General features: G+C 40.2%; 1 protein-coding gene across 1 annotated transcript in view; it reads right to left on the reverse strand.

Moving 5' to 3' along the window:
• Positions 1-23,375, reverse strand: part of MAGI2 (membrane associated guanylate kinase, WW and PDZ domain containing 2) — a gene marked incomplete at its 5' end in the record, with an annotated part of 49,136 nt that overhangs the window by 23,754 nt on the left and 2,007 nt on the right. The window contains 3 exon segments of the mRNA XM_009076544.1: positions 15,918-16,061; positions 17,770-18,010; positions 21,013-21,187. Of these exon segments, the coding sequence (XP_009074792.1) occupies positions 15,918-16,061; positions 17,770-18,010; positions 21,013-21,187 (560 nt within the window).

Genomic DNA, 23,375 nt, shown 5'->3' on the forward strand with positions numbered 1-23,375 from the left:
GCTTCAATTAGACTTTACACTCATATCTGGGGAATTCATGCAAAAGAGAAAACCTTGACTGAGGAGTGGTTCCCTATGTGTCGATAACATACAAATTCCTATTCTTGGTTGGGTTTTTTTCCTGCAGTCAAACATTTATATCCTCCCATTCCTTTCCCTTGATGATAGAGATTCTCCCGTGGCTGATATGGGAGCAAACCATGCTGTATGCCTTCCCTCTGTCCAGGCATTCCAAGGTGCTTGCTCTCTCATCTTTCCTGCTGTGGAATCAGTTCTTAGCTCTGTGTGGCTATTTCTGTCTTTTTAAAATCCAATGATTGTTTAAGAGGAGCTTAGATATACCCACATATTGAAGATGCACCAAGATGAGGCCAGAGGTAATGGCAAGCACAAAAACAGGCCCCAAAAGAACCCTATGGGATCCTCATAGCTCTGTTTAGGATCAAAAATTGATTCTTGCAGGTTATATAATCCATGGCATTTTTCTATCCTCTGGACCCTTCCAAGTCTGTCCACAGTCTCCAAACAGGAGATATTATGAAGGTGGGAGGATAGGCAGAATGGATCAAAACGATAATATTCTTCCCATGTGAGAGAAACACTAATAATATTCCCAGGATGAGAACTTTGCCTTTTTTTAACACATCAGCTTTGCAATTCACAGTCAGCTTGGACTGTGGGATTATTACCAGCAATATTGTCTAGGCAGTTTTTCCCTGTTTTACATTGTGCTTCTGATTTCTCTGCCCTGAACTGAGCACAGTGCACCTCAATGAGTTTTACCAGATTGCCTGATTTAGTATGAAATTTTCATTTTGAAATCTAAGTCAGTTCCTCAAAGTCCTTTCAAACTGTCTATGAATAGTGGCATCTTGGCATCAGCAAATTTTATTATTTTTCAATGGGTCTCCAATTATTACCACACTTGAGATTTCACACTCGTAATTACTATTAAGTGAACCATTCAGAGCAGCCTTTGAGGGGGATTATTTTCAGTAACCATTTTACAAGGATTCCACCTAGAGCCTTTGGTCTCATCCTTTTTTCCCCTGTGAATTTCATAGATGGTGGTGTTGAAAGGCGAAATGAAGACTGTACATTCTTCTCCTCTTTTTTTCACAAAGAAATAAGGAAGAAAATCGGACATAAGAAACGAACATTAGACTGGTGTGACAAGATTTCCTTTCTACAATTCACATGTTAGTGGAATTTCTCAACTTTTTGATAGCTTGTCACAGATTATTTCTGAGAACAGATGTTAAAGGAACTTTTTTTGATTATTTGACTTTAAAAATAGGGAATGTTTTACTTCCTCTAGCCTACTTCTAACTTTCTTGTCCTCCATGAATTCTTGGACATAATTACTAATAGACTGTAAATTGTTTTACCTTAGCCACTGAGCATACATGAACATCAGCAAGTTATGCAAACCTGAATATGAGCATACTTTGAGCAGTATTCTCCTCATTCTGATCACACTGATTTCTGTTTATGTTTCTTCTGAACATCTCAATGAAGCCTGATACACAGAAAACCGAATAGTTCAGCCATCTCCACATTCTCAGCAAGCAATGGACCTCTTTTGTCCAGTTCTTCATGTTTCTTTAAATATATTTATGCTATCTGTTCTTGTCACCTTTTATACTGTCTTTGCAGACTGTTTGGGTATAATTCTGACACATTTAAACTTCCCTCTTGACCTAGTGGACACAAACCACCTAATAGGTGTTGCAGCATCAACCTGAGTGTCTAAATCATTACTGGGAATGACTCTGGGGTGTTATCTCATTTCCTGGAAAGTGACACATTTGAATATCAGACCGTTTTAATAGGTATTTCAGCAAGCTATCTTCTGTGGGGATATAAAGCTTTTCAGATAAAACATCAGAGTATTTTAAAACTTCAGTGTAGCAACGTTATTGTTTTGCACTGCATTTAGGGCATTAGTTATGTTACACTTTCTATTTTTTGTTAAGAAATGAACCGAAAAAGCAATCCCCTGAATCTGGAGAGTTAGCCATCCCTATGATAATACCTTCAGCTCCCATGCCATTCAGGTATGGCTTCTGCATGACAGTCTGTATGCATCCTAATCACCAAGACGTAAATCCTCGAGCAGCAGGGAAAGTGAGAGCACAGCCCTTGAGATGCAGCATTTTAATCTCACAAAGCCACAGGCTGCCTTCAGCTTTTTGGACCAAACTTTGATCTGAAGGTGTCATAGCATGGGATCTGTGTGCAGATCTGTGATGGACACATCCCTCAGCAAGGTTGGTACCTGTGTGATGACCAGTCACACAAAACAGATGGATGGACACCTTCCCACTCCCAACAGGCAGGCCCTGCATGGAGGGACATTCCTCAACTGGCATGAGCTCTGATTTATAACCTTCCTGGCAGTCTTCAGCAAAGACTCCAAAGCAGGAGTGATCAAGCTCCAAACCCTCCAGATGTTCCTGCCAGCTTAGGGTTGAAGTGTGCTGGCAAGACAGCCTGGGAAGCTTGCATGGCTGCTGCCTGAGCTGTATTTATTCTGGAGACACATGCTCTTTGCAGCTATGAATCTGCCAGTTTTACACAGGCTGATTTTGCATTGTGTTTCTTTCTTCCTAAGGAATGTGGCCCTGGCTGGATTTCCATGCTGTTTGGGATAAATGCCTACCCAAACCCACTGGTTCTCCTCCAGACCCAATGCCATTTAGTAAAGAGAATGCTCCTCTGCTACATCCTCACAATGTGCAAGCACAAAGTAAACACTGACTGCTTCACCCCTTTAGTGTTTTTAAATTTGAATATTAATGACTTAAATGTAATTATGAAGGTAGTTTGTGCGTATGGGAAATGTTCCTTAAAAAAAATCTGTTTCAGTCCAAGTTAATGCAGATGCTCCATCCATGCGTAAGAACAACTGAGCTATAAAATTGGGCAGCATGTTTTCTGGCAATAATGAGAAGATAATATTCCTAAGGAATGTTTAAGTGACATCACTATTGATAGGTTAATTAGAAAGAAAATTGTAAAGCTTCTCCGAATCATTAGAATAAAGTGCCTCTAGTACTCGTGAGTTTATCTGCAGAGCCTTTGTTCTGGCCATATTTTATAGCAGTTATTACCTGTCTTGTTGAAAAAAGCCAACCATACACACAAAGAGAATCTCTCAAGGCTAAACCAGAAGGAAATATATATAGCTTTAATGTAGCAAAGAGGTTTTTCTTTGCCTGAGTGTGCTTTTAAGCTACAGGTGATAGCCTTGTGTATATTTGCCTTCATCTGCAGAGCCTTTGTTCTGGCCATATTTTATAGCAGTTATTACCTGTCTTGTTGAAAAAAGCCAACCATACACACAAAGAGAATCTCTCAAGGCTAAACCAGAAGGAAATATATATAGCTTTAATGTAGCAAAGAGGTTTTTCTTTGCCTGAGTGTGCTTTTAAGCTACAGGTGATAGCCTTGTGTATATTTGCCTTCACTTTTCCCAGTTGCATGAAATGAAATTAATTGTGTATGCACATTTTCATTCTATGTTAAATCTGATGATAAAAGCTGCCTCAAATGAGTTGTGTGGAGGGCATTGCTAGCTGTCATTTTATTAATGCATTTTATAATTAAAACTCAGGGAAGAGGCTAATTACACTTAATTTCTTTCAGATGGGCATTCTATTTTTATAACTGAAACATTTTTCACATATCACTTGTTGCTGTTGTTATTGCTAGTGAGTCCAAGAGGCTGAAAGATTGTCTGTACTTGAAGACCAAATAGCAACTCCAGAATATCTATTTTGGTGAATTTCCAAGTACTGTCAAGCCCTAATTTCATTGCCTGGAGTTAGGCACAGGCTGGATATCTGCTCTGCAAATTTCCTCACAGCAGAGAATCTGCACTGCCTGGAAACCTCAGGTGTAATATGTAGCCTGAGCAAAGCTATGGGGTATTGCTTATCTTGGACTCCTTCCAGTGCATTTTAGATGCGTGAGCTTGGATGTCTCAGTAATAATCATGGCATTTCTCTTTGGAGGAATTAGAATATCATTTCCCATGCCACTTTTCAACAACCACCTATGAAGGTTTAGAGCAAGAAACTCTTTTTTTTCCCCTGTGGCCAACCAGATATATAAGCAGCTGTGGCTTCTTACCCCTGGAAATGCCAGTCCCTTGCCTCCTGCCCAAAAGAGAGGGAAAAGAGGAGCCACAGGGCATGGTGCAGAGGAAGAAACAGCCTTCACACTACTCCTTAGCAGGTGCCCTAGCTTTCTTCTTTTCACCTTTTCCTGAGAGACTGGGAAACATTAGAAGTGCTATTACAGAAAGAGACAGCTTGGAAAGTGGAAAATGTGCATGCCCAAGTGCCTGCAGAGAATAGAGAGTGCAGGAGAGAGAAATGGAGTTTGCAGTGGTGGGTGGCTCACGAGACAGCAAAGTGGACTACTGGTACTACAGGAGACCTGATGTCTTCTGCAGCATTGCTGCAACATAATCCATGTATATGAGGACTAGAGGGAATGGTCATAAACTGAGACAGGGGAGATTCAGGTTAGATGTCAGGAAAATTGTTTTCCCTGTTAGGGTGTTCAGGCACTGGAATATTGCCCAGGGAGGTGGTGGAGTCACCATCCCTGGAAGTGTTTAAGAGACATCTGGATCTGACACTGGAGGATCTGGTTTAGGGTTTAGGGGTTCCAGCAGTGACAGGTTAATGGTTGGACTTAATAATCTCAGAGGCCTCCTCCAACCTTGATAATTCTATGATTTTATATGTGAATTAAAGGTGTCAAGGATAAAAGGAAAATTAATTATCCTGCTGGATTTAATTGATATACAATTACTTACTTAAAATAGATCTGTGATGACTCAGTGTAGTATAATGTAATATTAATAACATGTACTTCACCACTATGATCATGGATGGGAACTAGCAGAGACTATGAAAAAGGAAGAAGAAAATTTTCTTGATGGTCTCAGGCACTGGGAACCATCAGGCAAAAGCAAAAGAAGTTCAAGATTTGACAAGATGATTTTATAGAGAGATTTCTTCATCCAAACAGCAAAATAGAAAAGCACATAAACTCTGACAAGTTAAAGATAAAACCACAAAGAGATTTTGAAAAGGAAAAATGCTAAAATATAAGACCTGAGAAGACATTTTCAAACACAGCAGAGGCACGGAGCCTGTCAGATCTCAGAAGATAGTTTGAGCACAAGGTATAAAATACCACAGAAAACAGACTAATTCTTTGCCTCAATGCTCACTAAAGAGGAGAGCAGCAAATCTCCTGGAGAGAGTCTGCTCATTGCAGGGATGAATGAGGAACTGACTCCAACAGCAGGGTCAGTGGCAAAGATTTTATAACAGAGTGATGAAATGGATAGTATGAAACTGCCAGAAGTAGATGAATTTTTATTCTTGATTCTAAAGGAATTTGGGTATGAAGCTGCTGAACTAGTAGCTAGAGGATATAATCCTGCTTGAATCTGTAAAGTGCTGAATTGCAGAGGAATGGGAAGTGGCAAGGGTGACACCAGTCTTTAAGAATGGTCTTGGAAAGTAACCAAGCAAGTCTCCTGTTCAATTGAGCAGATGGAAGGAAGCAATAAGGATGGTGAGGGTTAGCTGGCACATGGATAATGATGATATACTGGGGAAGGGTCAGTGTGGTTATTGCAGAGGGAAGCCATTCCTCACAGATCCATTGCAGGTCACTGGAGCTCTCAATGACTATATAAATAAATGTGATCTGGCTAGCAGACTGGTATTTTCAGAAAGCTTTTAATAGTAAAGCCTTCAGCAAAGCCTCTGTCATTGGCTGAGAAAGAATAGGGTCATCTAGGTAGGAGATTAAACTCTAGGAAAAAAATGCTTTAAATAAATGGCCAATTTTCACAATCAAAAAGCTACCACAGTGATTATTCTGTAAATGGTGTGGTGAAGAGGTTCACGATTGAGGTGACAAGATTTTCAGACAACACATTACCATGCAGAATCATCAAATCTAAACTGAAAAGCTCAAAAAAAGATAGCACAACCCTGTGTGCTAAAGCAGCATGTGAAAGTCAGGGGTGCCAAGCACTAAGTACAGTACATGTGGAAAACTACATATGCAATCACTCTAAATCAGCCATTACCCCTGAAGAGACAGATCCCATAGTCCTTGTGCTTAGCTTGCTGAAAATGTCAGCACAGTCAGAAAGCAAACAGGATATTAACTGATAGGGAGAGAATGGAGAATAAAGGAGAAGCCACCATTGTGTCATTTAGGAGCATCAATTAGCCTGGAAACTGCAGATTGTTCTGGTGCTTCTGCCTTCAAATGGCTGTGACAGATTGATAAAGGGTGTGGAGGAGGCCAATGAAGCTGGTCCATGGTAAAGGACAAGTCCCTTGCGAGGCAAGATGAAATAGGCTGGTAAGCTTCAGTGGGAAAAAGGTGGATATGACACAGGTCAATAGAATAAAGAACAGTATGGAGAATGATGAAGTAAGATTATTATATTGTAACTACAAACTACACAAAGGAGCTTTTTTCCCAAACAATTCAGGCTTTTAGCCTTGGAATGCATTGACATGTCAAAAGCTTGAGAACATTCAAACAAATGGTTAAAAAATAGTCCTAGACAGGGACTATGAATTCTAGCATAGAGTAATCTATGAGCTGCAGATTGCCAGGGGCTTGCATGTTATACCCAGCAAAGAACCATTTCATACTTGTCCTACATTCCTTTCCCAGGCATCCTCTACTTGTCCTTGTTGGAGTGAGGATTTTGGGCTGGTGGGCCATAGGAATAGGCCTCATATCTGTATCCTTTTGCCTTCAGAGGTGACCTTTCTCAATTTCCACTTGTCCTGGTTTGGGAAAACAGAAGAGAGGCTGCCTCTGTCATTCCAGCTGCTGGTCAAAGTGTTAAAGTTATCAGACCAGCACCATTTAGTGTGTTTTTGTTTTTTTTTTACTACTCTTGATTCTTAAATTTTTTAATTTAGGGTTAATTATTTTTTAGACCTGAAAACCTTTATAAATATTCCATAAACTCCAGATTTAAATATGATGCCTGCCTGCCAAGTAAGTATTTTAGCCTTAAAATTTAATATTCAACTCTTTTTCTGAAGATTATTAACTCATTGTTTTTCATAGCTGGCTTGAAGAATCTTGCCACTAGGCACAGAGTTACAAGGATGCTTTGAATGTGTCAAATTGAATACATTTTTTGCAAGAACGACGTTAATTATATGTGTGAGAGCAATGCTCCTTCTCCTTACCTTTCTGCAAACAGATTCTAAAAAACACACGCAGCTTTTTGGAGAAATGCTGAATAACAGTTCACCTACAGTTAATTTACTCTTGATTTATTAAGCTTTTATACTGTCAAAATACATTCAGGATCCCTGAGGACCTCTGTTTGCATTTCTTTGTTGTGCAGGCAGTAGAATGTTGATCAGCTTTATGTCGGTGTGTCAATGTATTCTTCCTCGAGTTCTGCCAATTAGACTAACCCAGCACTGAGCTTCTCTTGCCACAGGCTGGCATCCAGCTCATATGCTTGAGTATCCCAGCTGAATTCTCTGAGTTCAGATCAATCACACCTAGCCTCACTACAAGCGAGGTTGGACAGTGATGTATGTAGTAGGGAATTGGAGTGTGAATGAGATTACCCCAAAGGGATGTGCAATTCGGTGGGAAAGCATAGCTAACATCTTCCTGTACTGTTCAAATGGATCACAAATCACTGAATAAATGGATGGGACTAAGAATATCTTTGTCTTTGTGTTACATTGTAATGACAGTGTTGACATTTACTGAGCACTTACTATGAAGGTAAGATTTATATTACTGCATAAAGTAAACCAGGTATGCTGCAGGTTTTAAGAGGAAGTGCTACTTATGTAGAAAATATTGGCTACTTAACTGGCATGAATCACTCCATAGGCATTTGTCTTCCAGATGTGTGCAAGAGACCTCAGTCAATCTGAGAGTGCTGGAACATGTGTGCTCCTGGAATGTACTTCTGGCCCTTATGTATGGGCATATCATAGAATTTAAGGGTTGGAATGGACCTTACAGATTATCTAGTCCCACCCCCCTGCCATGGGCAGGGACACCTCCTCACTAGAGCAAGCTGCTCAAGGCTTCATCCAGTCTGGTCTTGAACACTGCCAGGGTTGGGGCAGCCACAGCCTCCCTGGGCAACCTGTGCCAGTGTCTCACCACCCTCACAGGAAAAAGCTTTTTTCTAATATCTAACCTAAATGTCCCCTCCTTCAATTTGAACCCATTACACCTTGTCCTATCATTGCAGTTCCTAACACAGAGTCCCTCTCTGGCTCCTTGTAGGCCCTTCAGATATTGAAAAGTTGCTCTGAGGTCTCCACGCAGTCTTCTCTTCTCCAGGCTGAACAGCCCCAACTCCCTCAGCCTGTCCTCATAGGGGAGATGTTCCAGTCCTCTTATCGACGTCATGGCCTCCTCTGGACTTGCTCCAACAGTTCTATGTCCTTCTTATGTTGAGGACACCAGAACTGTGTGCAGTATTCCAGGTGGGTCTCACGAGAGCCGGGTAGAGGGGGAGAATCATCTTTGACCTGCTGGCCACACTCCTTTGGATGCAGCCCAGGATCCAAATATTAGTGATTTTTTAGTGGCGTTTCTGACTGCATTCTCTGATGGGGCTAATCACTGAACATCCCAAACAGATGCTTTGTTCTTCATTAAAAAGAAATCTGGGAGAGGCTCTACACCAGTGAGGAACCAGTGGACATTGTGGGGTCCGAATGGCAAGACGCTCTTAAAGATTTCCATCTACTGTAGAGAAAGAAATTATTCATTCTTCCTTTGAAGCTTGTATTTGATGGTCACTGACAGTAAACAATCAGTTCTGTTGATGATTAGTGCTTTTTCATATGTATCCATTCCCTCTAGCAATCAGGCTACAAACAGAATCACAGAATAATCATAGTTGGAAGGGACCCTTGAGGATCATCTAGTCCAACTCCTGGCCCTGCTCAGCTAATCCCCAAGAATCACATCATGTGCCTGAGAGCATTGTTCAAACACCTCGTGAACTCTGGGGTAACCCTGAAAAGACTCTGTTATGGAGGGATTGAAGAAATACAATAATAATGCATGGAGAACAGAATCACAAAGATCAGGAGAAGGTACCTGTGTTTGAAACTACAGGAACTGCATGTGGTTTCTGGTACAAAATTTGGTGTGCAATGGGATTCTCACAAAACAGTATGTGGCATCCCAGCCATTTCTGCTTGGATTTTGTCCTCTCTGAGATGCAAGGCAACAGCTACTAAAAATACATTTAAAAAAGAATGAGGACACTTTACGTGTGTTGATATGGACTTAAAAGAAGTGTCTACAGAAGCTGTAGGATGTTCAAGCTTCAGACGGGGAATGATTCCTTAATTGGTGGAAAGAGATGACCAATCTTTCAAAAACTTAGAAATCAAGGACTGCTAAATATGGATACAGTGATAAAGTGACTAGATGAATGCCAAGCTACATGTGTGCAACAACAAGCAATCAAGGAAGCTGAAATGGGAAAAAACCAACATGATGAAAACAAAAGAGAGACTTCTGTTTTGCATCATATAAAAGCCTTTCCAAAACACGGTAAGGAAATAATTAACTCATTTCTGCCTATCTACCCACTGAACCCAGAACAGCTCCAACGATTTCTTGGTGCCTGACTCGAGATGTTTGGGAGTGCCATGCTCCAGGGTTTATAGGTTTAAATTACCTTGTTAAACTCCACTGTTATACAGTGTTTGCAGAGTATGAAGCCTACACACTACCTTCTCTTCTGAGAAGCCTGATGAGTCTTAATGCAAATTTATTTCTTCTGGGAGACATAGCAACAGCCAACTGTTAGATGCCACCCTACTGTTTAAAAGCCTGGTCTCTAGGCTTTCCAAAGGGGACTTAAAATTACGTCTCCTAGGGCTCAAGAGAGGGATTTAATATCAGATTATGAGTTTCATGGGCACTCTGTCCCTCTTACTGTGAACATTGAACCACAGAATCATAGAATGTTAAGGGGTTGGAATGGACCTTACAGATCATCTAGTCCCAATCCCCTGCCATGGGCAAGGACACCTCCCCACTTGAGCAGGTTGCTCAAGGCTTCATCCAGCCTGGCCTTGAATGCTGCCAGGGTTGAGGCATCTACTACCTCTCTGGGCAACCTGTGCCAGTGTCTCACCACCCTCACAGCAAAAACTTCGGCCTAATATCTAACTTAAATTTCCCCTCTTTCAATTTCTACCAATTGCCCCTTGTCCTGTCACTGCAGCTCTAACAAAGAGTCCCTGTAGCCCCTTCAGATACTGGAAGGTTGCTATGAGTTCTCCACACAACCTTCTCTTCTCCAGGCTGAACAGACCCAACTCCCTCAGCCTGTCCTCATAGGGGAGATGCTCCAGACCTCTTAACAACTTCATGGCCTCCTCTGGACTTGCTCCAACAGTGTCATGTCCTTCTTATGTTGAGGGCACCAGAACTGCATGCAGTATTCCAGGTGGGGTCCCACAAGAGCAGAGTAGAGGAGGAGAATCACCTCTTTTGACCTGCTGGCCACATTCCTTTGGATGCAGCCCGGGATTGGATGGACTTTCTGGGCTGTGAGTGCACACTGCTGGCTCATGCTGAGTTTCTCATCAGGGCACATACCACGAGGAAAATGTTAGTTTTGAATGCTGTTGAATAGTAATACATGGGTTTTGACAGTAGTTTTAGATGTAATATTTATGTCCTCCATGATTTGAAACCTTTGTTCTGTTCTCTTCCAAATAAGAGTTAGATTCCCTCTTGTCTGCTCGCCCCTTTTTGACCCTTGGCTCTTGAACACTGAATTCTCCATTTTTGCTAGGAATAATTCTTGGTGTAGGTGGATGAAGGTTTCTGAATCACCACAAGGAAGGTTGGTGTGAACTCTATTATTATGGGAAATTATGAAACACACAAATCATGCTGGTTTGCAGAATGCCATGAATCTGTTCACAGCCTAGGTTGGTTACTGTTGTGAGCATCACTGTGCTGCTCACTCAGCAAGCTGGAACAGACCAAGCAAGGCCACAGAGTTTCCTATGTAATAACACAGAAGCTCATAATTGGCACTGTAGGAGTCTCTGGTCCCTTATGCCTGTTTTAATCTCCAACTGTGTACAAACTGAAATAAAAAGAGGGGTGCAGACCACAGGAAAAACAACATATAGTAAAAAGGACTGACAAGTCAAAGCAGGACTGCAAAGCATGAAAAATCAAAATTCTGGTGTGCCTGTATTTCAGGTGTCTGTTCTGCAAATATACAAGAAAAATCTACAACAAAATGAGAAAAATAATGCAGTATAAGGAGATATGAGGAAGCTGGAGATAGGGCTAACTGGTGTATGTGGACTGAGAAAAATGAGTTGACAAGACAATGAGACTAGAAATGTCAGAGATGAGACATATGACTTCTGTGGAAGATGTGAAGAAAAGGATGTAATTCACAAAGTGACAAAATGACACAGATGCAGTGTGTATAAGAAAGCACATTTCGCCCTCATTCTTCAAGAATTTCATGTTCACTAAACCCATTTGTGCAAGATGCTCTGTACCTCTGCAGCCCTCAGCCACAGGCTCTTTGACACTGGTTTCAATAAACATGCTGGCTGCAGGAGATATCATTCAAGGCAGTAAGAGATCTGTTGATCATATCTCACGTGTCTAGCAAACACTACCACCATGCTTAACAATTCTCCTGAGAGCAGTCAGTAGTTCCCTGTCTCTAAGACAGGAACGGATAGAGATCTGCAACAAGAGTTCTGCCAGTCATTGTTCTCAACATCAGACAAGAATAAAATATGAGTTATCATGATCCTTATCTAAATATACCCGTAAAATTGTTGCCAGTAGTGTCTGAATTGTCAAAGGCTGTGGGGACTGTGCTGCACATTGTCTGTGTTATGTAGCTTGTCTCTGGTGACTGATTCAACTCAGTAAGACTATCACTGACAGTATGTGTGCAATATTCTTGCTCTACTATGAGACTAGGCCTTGCAGCTTTATTTTTTAATACTGCCATCACCAAATACTTTCATTTTTCTCTCCTTGATGCCAGGATTGCTTGAGAAATGGAATTCTGATGTGCTCCAACCTCTGCCAGTTCAGGATAAGATATCAAAGGCATCAATAATTTTCTAAACTTCTTCCATGGTTCTTTTAATACATCCTTGTTTAAGGAGCAGAGATATAGGCAGGCTTTTCAGAATTCACCACTGTAGCTTGCTCTCTGCTCAGCTGTCAGAATTAAGAGAGATCTGCATTTACCTCCAGTGTAGTGATGAGGCACTCCCTTACAATGGTCTTCTGTGAGGAATCTCCATATGTCTTATTCATGAATTGCAGTAAAATCTTGCCAAAGTTAATTGTGGTATATGATCTGACCTGATTTTAGATGAAGCTACACAGTTATGGCTGTTTCTTTCCAAGACTCGTTGAGAATTGTTCACCAGCCATGCAGGCAGAGGATGTGTGTGAAGAAACTCTTTTTTTCTGTAGACCTTTGGGTCCTTTGATGGGCATTTTCTTTCCATGTCCAGTGACAGATAAATCCAAATTAAACTAGGATGTATGCTTGGGTTTTACACAAAGTCTATGGGCCCAAATAAAAGTTTCAGAGCATGTGAAGATGTCACAACTAAGAACAGTGTAGTAAAACTGTGAAAGTTTTTAGACAGTTTTTAAGGGTATAATATGTTGAACCGTAAGTCTTAATGCAATGTCTATCTAGGCTGGCAGAAAGGGATCCTTGAGTAGAAGAGCAATATGCTGTTGAGACTGATGAACTCTGTATGACATCAACTCACTGTTTTTCCACCTTTCCAGTTCCCAGAACAATTCCACAGAAAATCAAAGTAGAAAGCTCCATCCATCATGAAGGGCAATTAAAGACCATTTTAGAGCTTGTAAACTTGAAATGTAGTGTTCCTTGGTGGATTTGTTTCCAATAAAAACACAAAGTGCCTAGCGTGCCATTCCCAGTGGGAAGGGAGACCAGAACTTATGGCTGGAAATGGTGATGTGAGAACAAACTTCATTAAACCTTTTTCCCCTTTTCATCAATCTTTACAAATCCCATGGTTTTGGCAGGGCCAGTGGAAAACCATCACTGCCAGGGCTTGTTCTATGAGTGCTCTCTCATCTGCTCACAAGCCTCACTGAAGTTCATAAAAGCCTGAAGATCAGACTGAAATTCTGATAAGGATGTGCCAGTTTTGATGTCACTTTCCTCATGTTGTTTCATCATTCTTCTTTTGTTCAATTTCTCTTTGCTCCTATTATTGTATATTGTACTCCTTTCATACTTACCTTCCCCAGTAATGGATCTACTCCATTTTCTTTCACAAGTGATGGTTCCATCCTGGTTCTTTATTTGCATCTGTTTTCCTACAACCCATAGCTTTTGCTTCTTTAAATTTACACTGCATCTGTAATGCCTAACACTTGTACATGTATTAGGACCTTAGAATCCTTTGAATGTGTGCTGAGTTCCAGATGTTTTGACACATGTCCAAGTGGAATACAGCTGTTGGGCTCATCCCTTCACTGTGGTTTTGCAGTGCTCACTAAGAGAGTAAACATGCAGACATTGACTTGCCTATCCGGACCTGTCTTCAGTCAGAGATTGCCTTGCTTCAATTATATAGTTTTACAAACTGTACAGATTTACAAACTGTACAAACTTTAAGGCAATTTATATTATTTATCTCTGTAAAACAGCATGGTTTATATCAATATGAGCATGTTTTTATCAGGGTTTTTACTGGCTATAACAAGACTGAAAACAAAACCCTATTTGAGGACTATGTTTACTTATTACATCTAAATGCTCTACAGGTGATGTTTCATTATATGATCTATTTTTTCAACAACTTAGCTGGTTTTGTTTCTCTTTTCTTGGCTTCCTGAGTAGGAATAGTGGTGGAGTTATGTGCATTACTTCTTTCTATGAGCATGATTTGCACCTTGTATTATGTGCTTCAATGTTTCCCTGTAAGGCTTCAGTTAAATTAAAGAAGGCTGTCCAAGGAGGAGCAAACAGGAAGCAAAACAGTAATGGAGTAGGTCATTGGAAGAACGATTAGCTGGAAAGTGCTCCTGATAAGATTCTACCACAAAATCAAAGTTTGTATCTCCAGGACTGAAAGCCTAGGATCAGTGAATCTGATCTTTAATGATGATGGTATGTAAAGCAAGAAGCACTGAACTGGATTCTGCATGTTTTGCTATAGAGATGCACCTGTGAAACAGATACAGAAACACAATCACAGAATCAAAGAGTCATAGAATCATCAAGGTTGGAGAAGACCTCTAAGATCATCAAGTACAATCATTAATCTGACACTGCTGTAACCCCTAAACCCTAAACCATATCCTCCAATGCCTCTAAAACACTTCCAGGGATGGTGACTCCAGCACCTCTCTGAGAAATCTATTCCAGTGCCTAAACACCCCAACCAGGAAAACATTTTTCCTGACATCTAATCTGAATCTCTGCAACAAGATGCAGCAAACAGGCTGGTGGTCCCAGCCAAGAAGTGGAAATGAACCTGCATTGTTAACAGCTGATGGGAATTTAGGAAAGGGGATATGGGTATAGAAATCTATTTTTTGGCTCATCTTCCTTTGTACTTTATTGCTTTCAACAATTATTAATTTTTGTGTTTTCTTTTCTATTTTTATTTTGAAGAAGCTGTTTCTTGAGCTTCTGCTGCCCATCAGTTACAGGTCACTGAAGATAAAAGTCTTGCAATTTCCAAACCCATTTGTCAGGTTAAAACAGCTGTTAAACAGGAGAATAGACAAGACTCAGTGACAAGGCTGCAGGGTAAAACTGATTCCAAAGGATGATGCTTTTAAAGGGTAGAAAAAAACCCAGCTACAAGTATCTGGCAAGAATAACAGCTTGGCTATGTGTTGTGGCTGCAGCAATGAAAATGTTTTCAAATATGTTGTTTCAGAAACTATATGAGCAGGTTTTTACAAGACACGTGACTTTTCCTAATGTAATTGAAAAATCCTATGTATTTGTGTTACATACATTTTGTATTTTGGTTATTCAAGGAGTGGATAGTCTAACTTTATTCTTTAGGACCAGTTTGTTCAAGTGATGCACAGGTTTTACAAAGTTAGTTTTCTGCCTAAGACAGGTTATCATTTGAAATGAACCCTCTTCAAAGGTATTTTTCTTCTATTGTTCTGTGTTCTTAGACATATGTTTCCAAATATGTGATTCCAGAACTTAGTAAAAGCACAACTTTAAGCACATTAGGGCTGCTAATGTACACCTTGCTTACAGCTTCTCATTAAGAGCAACTGACCTATCTATTTTGGATTAGGTAAATTTTCCTACATAGAACACATTTGCTTTTTTGTTTTAATCATGATCCCTACAAACAAGATTGAATAATATCAATAAACAAATTTTGCAAACACTACAAAGGTAACTTGTTTAAATTAGTAAAATGACACAGATGATGTCTCAGGTTTCATAGTTATCCAATATATGTCATATAACTATCAGTTTGCTTCTGTGATTAGAGATGTAACTGTTGATTAGGTTATTATTATCCAGGAAACATTAGATATTTGTAAGTTACTGCATTAAGAGTGAAAGAATAATAAGAAAAATTTATAATGTGGTAAAAGCTGTTATCAACACGAAGCAATAAATTTGTTCTGTAAAGAAACTACATAGATCTACTATATATATCAACTAATTCCTTGAAGTCCCACAGAATGAGTTTATATTACAAGAGGTATTTGACATTAGTTCTTTAAAACCTGATCAAAGAGAAAAAAAGAGCTTTTCCTTTGACCCCATCACCAAACAGATCTGTAAATGCTGAAAAAAAGTTACAATGCATTTTACTCACCCTCATCCTTCCATTTCTTATTGCTGGTCCATCTTCTGCTAACCTCAACACATACAAATCCATTTTGTACTCTCTTCCTCCTCGAATACTGAACCCAAACCCTTTGGCTCCTTTCTCCAAATCAACTGTGAAATAATCAAAGTCCTGTACAGACAGATACAAAATGAAGGACAATTAACTACGTGAACATTATGGTATACATTCAAGAAAACTGTAAAATACATCTCTTCAAAAATGCATCTATGCAATGGATATAAGCAAAGGGACCTCAATTCTGCACTGACAGATTCCAGTCATTTCTCAAAAGAAACTTCAGCAAATTGTAAATGCCTAAGGGTAAACCACTCTGAAAGTGAATCTGCATCTGTCTGACACCCAAAGCTCTCCAGGTGGGTTCCATATTCACCCTTGATACTTTCATGGCACCTGAATGCAAGTGTTTATGTCTATGCAGAAGTGTCTATTGGGCAAGAGTGGTAGAAAGCAGTTCCTGTATCAGCATCATCACAAGTGATAATTAGTACAGACATTTCCTAAATTCCTAGCAGAGCTTAATGTGACCTGAGGTTTGACTGTATGGAGTCACAAATTACAGCAACTCTCATTCACTTTGGTTAAAATGTGTGCCTTGAGGAGGTATGAAGCAGAATCACAGAATCAGTTATGTTGGAAGAGATCACAGTGGGTCATCTGGTCCAACCTTCCTACTCAAAGAAGGTTTAGGTTTCATCCTTTCTGTGTCCTGCAGAGCCTGAGATTCACCTTTGCAGTTTTACCTTGATGGGCCCAACCTACCAGCTACTTAGAGGGGTCTGGGTGGAAAACTATGTTACTTCTGATCCATTGCCAGTCCAAAGTGCAAGAGCCATGGGAGCAGGAGTAAAACAAGAGCAAGCTTGGGTTGTGCAGTCTAGTGGTCAGAGAATTAAACTGGAGATGGTGAGAAACAGTCAGCCCAAACATCTCTCTTATAGGGTATGCACATGAGGATAAGGATTTGCAATTTAGATACTGAAATGCATAATATTTTCACAGGGTTCTCTGGATCCCATTTAAGAATGTCAATATTTTCACTGATGTGGTTTATGTCTGACTTTGAAAACAGGGAGACAGAAACCACTTATGCATAGTTCCAGAATACAGTGCCCAGAAGGTTACATTCTCTTATTTAATATTTTTTGAGCTCTGTTTTTCCTCCCTTTATGTAAGGAGAAAGGAGGAATTTTCTGAAAGTCTGAACTTTGAGTGAAATCCTCAACTTTCACAGTTTTCAGTAAATATTCGTCAGACATATAGTCTTGTCCAAGGTACCATAACTCTTCATTTAAGGTTTATCTCTTTGAATTTGTCAGATCATGCCTGGTGTCAAAGAAGCTGGTTGCACAAGCTAGTTTCTACTCATCCAGACTATTATCAGCAAAAATGCAATCACTCAGAGGTCACATTAATTCACTTATTTGTACAGATTTGATAAAATCTAAATTGTCCAGAATGCTGTGGAAATGCAGCCTGACCTAAGCAAACCCACTGTTTGATGACTGAGCTATGCCCCTAGGAAAAAAACCATCACTTGCCTGATGCAAAGGCAGCTTATGTTAGACTTTTTATTTTAACTCTCCAGTAGCTTAAAAATAGCATTTATTTACCATTATAGTCACACCATTATTAATGTAGTGTTATTTTACAGATCACACAGCTATTCATTAATATTAATGGCTTGGAAGTAATTTCCTCTGCAGTCTAAAAAAAAAAAAAAAAAGTGTTTTTTTCCTTCTCTAACATCATCTTCCTTGCCAATAGACACGACCTCTCCCTACAGCCCCTAATGCTTTCTGAGCATCTCTGGCTGTACCTGGGGCTGCCTGTACTCTGACAGAGGGTACTGCCTGGTGTCAGGTGAGTGCTGCCTGTAATCTATTAGGGGTGGCTGCCTGTAGTCAAGAGGTGGTGGCTGCTGGTAGTCCATGACTGGAGGGTGCCTGTAGTCCAGCGGGGGCTGTCGGTAGTCCGTCGAGGACTGTCTGTAGTCTGTGAACGGAGGTTGCCGAATATCAGGTTTCACATCCTGTCTGGCTTTTACTTCTGACCTATAACTGAGAAAAGACAAAACAACTCAGTTTCAGAAAGCAGCAACCCATCAGGAACATGCATTCCAATGCAGCATAGAGGAGTGAAAGAAAGATGCCTGACTGCAAAATGGCATAAAATAGATTTTCGCAGAGAAGCAAAACTCTCAAGGATAAAGAGTTTGAGGCATTCAAAATCAGAATATGTTCTTGAAATATGGACATAAGCAACTTTCCCCCAGGTCATACTGCGCAATTTTATGAGCTTGTATTAGTGAGATCAGGATTAGACTCAAAGGGACAGGAAAAGCATCTTGATTCCCACTTACCTTGCCTATTTGGAAGATGACACTGCATGTGAAAACCCCCACTATCCTCACTACAAAACTATTCACTCAGCTCACAAAGTGCTTTTTTATCCCCAGAATTAATGTTTCTATAGAATAAATGGAACATCAGTGCAGTTTATGTCCATTTCATTGATACAAACTATTCTGAGTTTCTTAAGGTTAAAAAAAATACATTCTTTGTCCCAGCTGTGATGTTTTTAATGAAGGGTATCCTTTGACACAACATTTGTTAATATATCATGCATTTTATTATTATACTCTATTTGGCTAAAAGTCTGTGTTAAGTCATGTCAGTAGTTATGCAGAGAAATAACACTGGGTGAAAGGAAAATAAATTGGGTCAATGAGAAATCAGTAACAAGTAAAATACTGCTATAACTGGTGAGTGGTTACAGAGAGATGGGCCCTAAAATTCAAAGAAAATGTGACTTTCTGTAGTACAGCGACTAGTTAATTAATTTACTCCGACGGGAATGTCTCTCTTACCACAGGGAAATCAGTGCATAATGGAATTTCACACTTCAGGGTGAAGCAAAGGGTATTTCTCACTGCAAACCTCCACACCTCAGCCATGGGGTGTGCTGAAGAGGCACAAAGGAAGTCCTGAGCCCTCTTAGAAGGTAATTCTGCAATAGTGGTTTGGGCTAGATTTAACGAAAGTGTTGATGTAGTAGGTATTTTTATACTCTTCCCTAAGTGCTGAAGGAAATATTTGATTCCTATACAGGAAATAGATAATTCCTCTGCTTTAGTAATGATCTGGGAGTTTTCAGTCACTTTATGTATGTGAACACATGAGAATACAGAGACACATGCAGACTTGGAAAGGGATTTTGAAATGAACTCATTGATTGAAAAAAATCACATTCTGTAAAAATGAGAGCATTGCTTTAGACTATGTTAATTTATTCAACAAAAGGTAAGCTGAACCTAAGTGTTTCAAAATGTATCAGATGTGCTTCAGAAATTATTTTATTAATAGAGTAACATTATAGCAAATCTTCCTGCACAATAGTTTTATTAGCTGAATGTCTAACCCGATACAAAAATATCAGAGCTATTTCCCTTTGACTTTTCTGAGAAAATTAAAATATCCTGCTGCCACTCCTTCTTTTAAAACCTGTACATATCATCTATAACAAGACCTGCATGTATACATGCAATCCTCTTACTTTCTTTGCTTAGTATCATGATCCTGTAAAAGGAAGATGGAGAACAAACAGACTTAGTGTGGTACTGAGCCTTATTAATATTGGAGGTAAAAATACTAGTTAATATTCCTAAGAGTTTTCAATATTGTATGGTATTTTGGTACAAAAATAATGTATGTGGCTGTATGAACAAGCTGCAATCTAACTTAGAAAATTTAGTGAAAAATAATGCTATATGAACTAGCCATGATGGACCTTTCTTTGAGTCATCCTTAGGCAGGTTCCAATATATGACCACAGCTGTATCCCAGATGATGCTTTTAATCACAGATGGAGGCACTGTAATTTTTGCTGAGTATATAAATGGTGACATGACCAATTACAGCTTACACATTTTGGTAAAACAATTACAGAATTTCTTTCTGGAACTTTAATTAATATGGTTAGCTGGTTCCATATGAAAATTCCCAATTAAACAGACATTTAATATTGACTTCCAACTGTGCAGAGAGTCATTCATGAAAGCTTTGTATTGGATTTTGTCAGAAACATATGTATTCTAAGAGGTGATGACTTCTGGAAAAAGTACTCAATGAAATACAAGGCAAAGTAATTTTCCTAGTGTGACTAATTGAGAGAAAATAATTTGGGGTAAGTGAAAGTACTACATCTGTTAAACAAGGAGAATTAGAGGGCATAGTGTCTAAACCACAACAGAACTCAAGCATTTTCAGAAACAAAAAGTTACAATCCTGTAACCAGCATCATTGGGGGAAGAGGGTCTTGATGATGTGTGTTGGTTACTGAAGATTAGCATAAAGACAGTCAATGTAATCAGCCTCATTTAACATGCTAAAAAAACAATCCAAAGACTAAATAGCATTGATTGGCCATCACAGAAAGTTGTATCATCCCACTCAAGCCTGAGTGTGCTTTTTATATATACAGCTTTTAATACAGCTGGCCACAAAATTTCTATCTCCCTACCATTTAATTTCCATTACAGATAAATTTGTTAATGTATATGCATAAATTACACATGAGAAATTGTCTGGTAAATGATACACTATAGATGAAAGCTGTAAGAAAAATATCTTCCTGACTCCAGAACTCTAAAATACAAGGAAAAAACCCCACAAACATGTAAGAAAATGGAGAAAAAAAAGGGCCATCTCATGATCAGATACTGATACACCCACATTTTGTAAGATGTAGTGATAAAAGAAAGTAGTATGTTAGCAATATTATTAGCAAAGGGTACTTCAGTATTTAGTTCCTTGTCAAAAATATGATCCTAATGGATGTTTGAGGAAGGCTGGCTAGACCCTTGCCCATAATAACAAGTTTCATACCTGCACAAGACTTAGAGATCACCATGGCATCCACAATCCATGCCCTAAGTGAGCAATTATGGCTTGTCAGAGCCCAACAAGGGATGGTCCTCAGCTGCTGGAAACTGCCTGTGGACCCAGCACAACCGTGTCCTGTGATTCTCACAGGGGGCAGAGGGTGGAGAAGCCACTCTTACCTGTTTTCATGTCCCTGTGGCTGGAGGGGCTGTGGAGGTGGTGGCTGTGCGACGGGGCTGTGCTGGGCGACAGGGCTCTGCTGTGCCAGGGGACTCTGCTGGGCCAGGGGGCTGTGCTGCTGGGCCATGGGGCTCTGCTTCTCTGAGCTGGGTGCCGAGGCTGGGCTGTTCAGCTCTGCATAATGGGAAGCTGGAGATTAAAGACCTGCCACAGTGCAACATTTAATAAAGGGCAAAGGTAGACAATAATCATTTTTGGTCACACACTACCTCTGCAAATTTATGCTTTGTCGCTTTTACTCTCTTGGGTTATAATTAGATTTGAAGACATTTGAACCTAATGGTCTCCTTTTGAGAGTTTGTGGGATCTGAAATTCTAGTCACTTCTATAATTCTGGTTGACCTCTATTATTTAAAACCTAATTGAACAAGGCAAATTGCTTCTGTGTTTCACGTTTTCTTTTAAAGCATAGAAATACTGATCACAGAATCACAACCATAGAATATTTTGGGTTGTAAAGGACCTTTAAAGGACATCTAGTCCAACCTCCCTGCAATGAGCAGGGACATCTTCAACTAGACCAGATTGTTCAGAGCCCTGTCCAACTTGGCCTTGAATTTTGCCAGAGATGGAATATCTACCACCTCTCTGTGCAATATGTTCCAGTGTTTCATCATAAAAGTATCTCTTTCTTACATCTGTCTGAATCTAACCTCTTTTAGTTCAAGACTGCTACCCCTTGTCCTATTGCAACAGGCCCTGCTAAAAATATTGTGCTCATCTTTCTCATAAACCTCTTTTAGGTACTGAAAGGCCACAATAAGGTCTCTGTGGAGCCTTCTCCAGGCTGAACAATGCCAACTCTCTCAGCCTTTCTTCATAGGAGATATGCTCTAGCCTCCTGATCATCTTCATGACACTCCTTTGGACTCGTTCCAACAGGTACAGAGTATCCCAGAGCTGGATGCAGTACTCCAGATTGGGTCTCATGAGAGTGGAGGGGCAGAGTCACCTCCCTTGACCTGACCATGCTTCCTGTGATGCATCCCATGATACAACTGGCTTTCTGGGATGCAAGTGCACATTGCTGGCTCATGTCCAGCTTTTCACCCACCAGTACCACCGAGTTCCCTGCAGGGTTACTCTCAATCTGTTCATCACACAGCCTGCATTGATACTGGGCCCACCCTGACACTGGTGCAGCACCTTGCACTTGGTCTTGTTAAACTGCATGAGATTCCCATGGGCCCACTTCTTGAGCTTGTCCAGGTCCCTCTGGATCACATCTTGTTCTTCAGGTGTACCAACCAAACCACTCAGCTTGGTGTGATCTGCAAACTTCCTGAGGGTGCACTTAATTTCACAGTCTATGTCACTGATGAAGATATTAAACAGTACTGGTCCCAGTTTGGATCCCTGAGGGATACCACCAGTCTTCATCAGGACACTGAGCCATTGACAAGTACCCAGTGGATGTGACTATCCAACCAATTCCTCATCCATTGAACAGTCCACCCATCAAATTCATCTCTGTCCAATTTAGAGAGAAGGATGTTGTGGGCACCATGTCAAAGGCCTTACAGAAGTCTAGATAGATGAGATATAGCTCTTCCCTTGTCCAATGATGTAGTCACTGCATTGTAGAATGCCACTAGGTTGGTCAGGCAGGACCTACCCTTGGTGAGGCCATTCTGGCTGTCCCAAATCACCTCCCTGTCCTTCAGGTGCCTTAGCACAGCTACTAGAGATGTGAAATGCTTTCCATTTAGGAAAATAACCCTTTTCATTTGCAGAGAATGAACAATTTTACTGCTTCCATCACAGCTACAGGATGACAGAATTGTCCCAAAAGCTAAAACACTTGTGTCCTTATGTTAAGTCCTGCTGTCTTTGAGCTCATAAGAGTTTCCTGTCATGTTAACTTTTTGGGGAACTGTGAACAGTAAAACCAATCTCAATAAATTCTGACTAACCATTTAAACTGATGTTTTATTCACTGCATTGTGCCAAATGACCAGGGCTTCACATAGGAACACTGCAGAGAAACAGAATCCTTCTTTCCAAACAACATGAAATTCAAAAAGACAGAGAGACTGGTGTACAAAATGTGGTCTCATGGCCTTGTTACAAATAAAGGATGCCAATCTTCCTTCAGGCTTCCCACTGCACTTGGGGGAAGACACATTTGGCACTGAGCTCATATCAAATACATTTCTTCTGACACACTGGCACAGTTATGTTGCCCATCATTCACCTATTAAGAAGCATAAATGAGAGAGACTTCACCCACAAGAGGACAGAGCACTGCAGAAGGAATTATTTCTGCATTATCAACAGTAAAGGCACACATTGTATTTTTCAT

This window comes from Acanthisitta chloris, unplaced genomic scaffold (assembly GCF_000695815.1).
Source record: "Acanthisitta chloris isolate BGI_N310 unplaced genomic scaffold, ASM69581v1 scaffold3436, whole genome shotgun sequence".
Lineage (NCBI taxonomy): Eukaryota > Metazoa > Chordata > Aves > Passeriformes > Acanthisittidae > Acanthisitta > Acanthisitta chloris.